The following is a 5530-nucleotide window of genomic DNA, read 5'->3' as shown; positions in this document are numbered from 1 at the left end:
AAATATCCCCTTCACTGCCCTGGGGCAGAGTGAAGAGTGCACGCTACTGGCCCTCCAACAGTAATAAAAACTAAATGAAATGAGTTCTTGCTATAAAATAAATAAGGTTTTGTATGTTTTATTCTATATGTTTTTGGACAATTAGTTTGGTAATATTTGCCAGTAATATAAGCTTTGCATAAAACCAGTTTCTGAGAAGGCTGACGATAAATATGTATTGTGACAACAACGTCACACATGAATCTACAGAAGCTGTTTATCATATATTTCTATTTGTTTCCATAGCAATGCAGTAGAATATTACTTGTCGATTTTGTCAGAGGTCCATACGATCTAGGATCAAAGTAAACAAATACTCCTCAGATGATAATTGTACAGTAGAAATAAATCATGCAGGAGCAGCTGGTATGACAGCTGCAATAAACACGTTATAGGTCGTATTCAGTGTCAATGCCCTCCATTGTGACTGGTGTAGGCCAACACAGGAGAAATAACGTTTCTTGTCCGAAAATGTCTTCAAGTACTTAAATCTCCAAGCCAACAATAGGCTACAATAATATAAGCAGGAAAGCATTTTCTCAAATGGGAGGATAGCCTACTGTAGTATGTCAATTGCACTCCAGAGTCTCACAGTTAGGCAATAGAAGTCCATCTCTCTCTGAACACTGAACATCCCATTCCTCAATCTTCCCATCCCTTTCTCAGTCTAACGTTATGTGGTTCCCATGCTGGGGAGAGGAGGAGGACAGGACGTTCATCATCACACTGTGAGCGATAGCCGTGACAGTCCCCGAGCCCTTGGAGCTATTCTGCATGCTGATGATGTTCCCACTGGTCTGCTCCAGCTCTGCCTCTGCCTTGCGGAAGAAGCCCCTCATGCTGGACTGGAAGTTGTTGGTGACGAAGCAGTAGACGATGGGGTCCATGCAGCTGTTCAGGCTGCTGAGGGTGACGGTGACGTGGTAGACAATGACGTGGTGGGGCATGTCGGGATAGAAGTACACCAGCACCTGCCTGACGTGGAACGGGGTGAAGCAGATGGTGAAGATGACCAGGACAGTGGTGAGGAGCTGCACGGCCCTCACGCGCCTCTCTCTGCTCTGCTGCATCAGACTGGAGTTGGACAGGGCACACATGATGCGCACGGTGAACACCACGATGACGACCAAGGGGAGGAAGAACTCGAAGACGGTCAGGACGAAGAGCTTGGAGACGCAGCAGCCCGCGTGTCGGAACGCCGTGGTGAGGAAGGAGTAGGTGACCACGATAGCGAAGAGCCAGATGAAAATGCACACCCCCTTGGCCACGTTAGGGTTCCTCCACTTCCTAGAGGCCTCAACCTGTACTATGGCCAGGTATCTGTCCACGCATATACTGGTGAGGAAGAGGATGCTGCAGTACATGTTGACAAAGTAGCTGAATATATGCACGTAGGAGCAGTTGAGGCACTTTCCCCCACTGTAGTAGAGAATGATACGTGTGGGCAGGGAGAGGTTAACCAGTAGGTCTGTGACAGCCAGATTGATGGTGTAGATGACTGAGGTGGTCTTGGGCTTGGTGCGAAAGCAGAACACGTACAGGGCCAGGGTGTTGAGAACCATTCCCACCATGAAGATGAGTGTGTTGACCACCACCAGACAGATCCACAGGCTGTAGAAGTCATTGTAGAGACCCTCGTCTAGATGGGCCAGGCGGTGCATGTACGGCTCTCTGCTCACATTGGTGTTGCCGGCGGAGGTCTCCATGGGCATCACTGTTGAGGTAGAGTTATCCAGTGACATCCCAGTATAAGCAGGCTCCATAGTTCTGTGGTTGGCCCCGCGGCCTGAAAAACAAACAAAAAACAATATGTAGTTTAGTGGGTTCATTTTGCAGATCAACACAACTAGCCCACACCTATTTACCATGACATTTTTAGTTGAGGAATTCTGAACGATACACTGAATATTCTGGAAAACATTCTTGGAAATCTAAACATAAACCAATATTATAATCATGTTGAAATAGTGTTTAGATGGTGTGATATTCTCTAAAAGACTGAATCTACAAAACATTCATGAACAAAATATCAGCCCCCTGCTAACACAATTCTCTTCCAATCATTGTTGTTGTATTACTTGATGAGGTGATCCGAATAAATACTCTAACTTGATACTGGATGGGAAAAGTCTGTCGGACATTATACAGCCAATTCCATTGGATCATGCGGACGTCAGTGTGTATGCAGTCCAGGGTTGTGTCCCAAATTGCACCCTATTCCCTATATAGTGCAGTAGTTTTGACCACAATCCTGGCCAGAAGTAGTGCACTATATAGGGAATAGGGTGCAATTTGAGACACAACGCAGATAAAGTAACCATGTATGTTTGTATGTACATATCAGGAAGGGAGATCTTTCCTGAGGATCTGGAGTCTCATGAGAACAGGCATCCTCTGTTACCTAAACACTTATTCACCTTTGACCTGGGCCCTGGACTCTAGCCACCAATGTCACTACTACTCCACCATCCACTCACAATGTGGTACGGTCACAGTGTTTGTTTCTGTTGGCATCAACCCCATTAACAAGCCAATTACAAGGGCATCTGAGCTATTCCATTCATTTCAGGTGTTTATTTACCAACTACAAATCCATTCGTTTTCTCAGACGTGGGAATCAGAGACGGGTGTAATTTATTTGTATATTTAACAGTGAAGATGGGCTTTTAGACAGAAAAATAAGCAAAAGTATGCTACATAATATACACTAGCAATAGGACTGACAGAGGAAATACAGCTGTATAGAGAATTGCAAATGATTCATATTATTCAGTTTTCAGGCAAAGTGAACTTCTTCAAAGAGAATCAGCACAGAGCAATAGAGAGTAGAACAGATGCTATGATTTCAAGACGTCAGACATAATTATTGTGGGGCTTTTGGTATTTGCAGTGTCATCATAGTATATTATTATGCATTTCAGCCCTCCTTTTTTTGAGATTGGGACCTTGTGAAATCAACCAACACAGAGTTATGTGATAACTTCCTTTAAAGGGATATCTGTCACACCTGCTCCCGCTCTCCCTCCCTGGTGCGCGAGGGCGCCAGGCTGCCCAGCGTTACGCACTCCTGCCACCATCATTACGCACAGCTGCTTCCCTCGTCACGCTCATCAGCGATTCATTGGACTCACCTGGACTCAATCACCTGTGTTGTTACCTCCCTTATATCTGTCTGTTTCTCAGCTCCGTTCCCTGCTTCTGCATTCATTGTCATTTGTCTTCGTATTACCTGGTTCTGACACTGTTCCTGTCCTGTTCCATGTCTGGCAAGATTATATGTTCACTCCCCGTACCTGCTTCTCTACTCCAGCGTCGGTTCTTACAGATAGCCACCGTGCTTCTACACCTGCATTGCTTGCTGTTTGGGGTTTTAGGCTGGGTTTCTGTACAGCACTTTGAGATATCAGCTGATGTAAGAAGGGCTATATAAATAAATTTGATATCATGCAATAAATATTACTTTTAAACAAACCCACCTATTTCGACATCTGACCTCTACAAGGTCAAAAGTAAGTCTAAATTAGTGTCATTGTATATAAGACAATACGTTGTAGACAATCCCCTGTATTAAGTACCTGTTGTGAAGAGCAGCTTAATCTCACTTTGTATAACACCAAGTAGATCGTAGTGCGTTTGGAATAGTCGGACACAACACACACACAGATAGATGGCCTCTGTATCCTCAATCCCCTTCCCACAGCCTTTGATTAACCATATTAGGGCAGAGAGGATAGACGAGGGACTGGCAAAGCAGGGAGATCGTGGGGAAGTCAACTGAGTGGAAAGGAACAGAAACAGCCAGGCTGCTCAGGCGTGTTAACTTAGAGCAGAAACTGACTGATCACACTGACATCTGGAATTCTTTAAAGAAATTCTCACCAGCTATGTGATGTACACTGAGTATACAACCACACCCCCTCCCCCTTTGCCCTCAGAACAGCCTCAATTCGTTGGGGCATGGACTCTACAAGGTGTCAAACTCATTCCACAGGGATGCTGGCCCATGTTGACTCCAATGCTTCCCACAGTTGTGTCAAGTTGGCTGGATGTCCTTTGGGTGGTAGACCATTCTTGATACACACAGGAAACTGTTGAGCATGAAAAACCCAGCAGTGTTACAATTCTTGAAACAAACCGGTGTGCCTGGCACCTACTACCATACCCTGTTCAAAGGCACTTAAATCTTTTGTCTTGTGTATACAGTTTCCCATTCACCTTCGGAATGGCACACATACATAATCCATGTCTCAATTGTCTTAAGTCTTAAAAATCCTTCTTTAACCTGTCTCCTCCCCTTCATCTACACTGATTGAAGTGGATTTAACAGGTGACATCAATAAGGGATCATAGCTTTCATTTAGATTCACCTGGTCAGTCTATATCATGGAAAGAGCAAGTGTCCTTAATGGTTTGTATACTCAGTGTATACGGTGCATTCGGAAAGTATTCAGACCCCTTGACTTTTTCCAAATGTTATGTTACAGCCTAATTCTAAAATGGATTAAACTGTTTTTTTCCCTCATCAATCTACACACAATACCCCATAATGACAAAGCAAAAACAGGTTTTTGAAAATGTATTAAAAATAGCAAAACTGAAATATCACATTTACATAAGTATTCAGACCCTTTACTCAGTACTTTGTTGAAGCACCTTTGGCAGCGATTACAGCCTCAAGTCTTCTTGGGTATGACGCTAGAAGCTTGGCACATTTGTATTTGATCTCTGCAGATCCTCTCAAGCTCTGTCAGGTTGGATGGGGAGGGACGCTGCACATATATTTTCAGGTCTCCAGAGATGTTCGATCAGGTTCAAGTCCGGGCTCTGGCTGGGCCACTTAAGGACATTCAGAGGCTTGTCCCGAAGTCACTCCTGTGTTGTCTTTGCTGTGTGCTTAGGGTCGTTGTCCTGTTGGAAGTGAACCTTCGCCCCAGTCTGAGTTCCTGAGCGCTCTGCAGCAGGTTTACATCAAGGATCCTTCTATACTTTGCTCTATTCATCTTTCCCTCGATCCTGACTAGTCTCCTAGTCCCTGCCGCTGAAAAACATCCCCACAGCATGATGCTGCCACCACCATGCTTCACCGTAAGGATGGTGCCAGGTTTCCTCCAGAAGTGACGTTTGGCATTCAGGCCAAAGAGTTCCATCTTGATTTCATCAGACCAGAGAATCTTGTTTTTCATGGTCTGAGAGTCTTTAGGTGCCTTTTGGCAAACTCCAAGCGGGCTGTCGTGTGCCTTTTACTGAGGAGTGGCTTCCATCTGGCCACTACCATAAAGGCTTGTTTGGTGGAGTGCTGCAGAGATGGTTGTCCTTCTGGAAGGTTCTCCCATCTCATCTCTACAGAGGAACTCTGGAGCTCTGTCAGAGTGACCATCGGGTTCTTGGTCACCTCCCTGACCATGGCCCTTCTGCACCGATTGCTTAGTTTGGCGGGGCGGCCAGCTCTAGGAAGAGTCTTGGAGGTTCTAAACTTCTTCCATTTAAGAAT

At 45.1% G+C, this 5530-nt stretch overlaps 1 protein-coding gene across 1 annotated transcript; it reads right to left on the bottom strand.

Moving 5' to 3' along the window:
- Positions 1–102: 102 nt before the first annotated feature.
- LOC106573713 (G-protein coupled receptor 20) lies at positions 103–1802 on the bottom strand. The gene has a single exon (XM_082959881.1). The coding sequence runs from the start codon at positions 1800–1802 to the stop codon at positions 702–704; it is 1101 nt and encodes a 366-aa protein (XP_082816007.1). The 3' UTR covers positions 103–701.
- Positions 1803–5530: the final 3728 nt, after the last annotated feature.

Source organism: Salmo salar, chromosome 02 (assembly GCF_965601325.2).
Source record: "Salmo salar chromosome 02, fSalSal1, whole genome shotgun sequence".
Classification (NCBI taxonomy): Eukaryota; Metazoa; Chordata; class Actinopteri; order Salmoniformes; family Salmonidae; genus Salmo; species Salmo salar.
This window is presented reverse-complemented; position numbering and strand designations above follow the sequence as displayed.

Bases quoted from the DNA above. Each gene is read 5' to 3' on its own strand.
- LOC106573713 (XM_082959881.1), bottom strand. From the start codon at position 1,802: ATGGAGCCTGCTTATACTGGGATGTCACTGGATAACTCTACCTCAACA.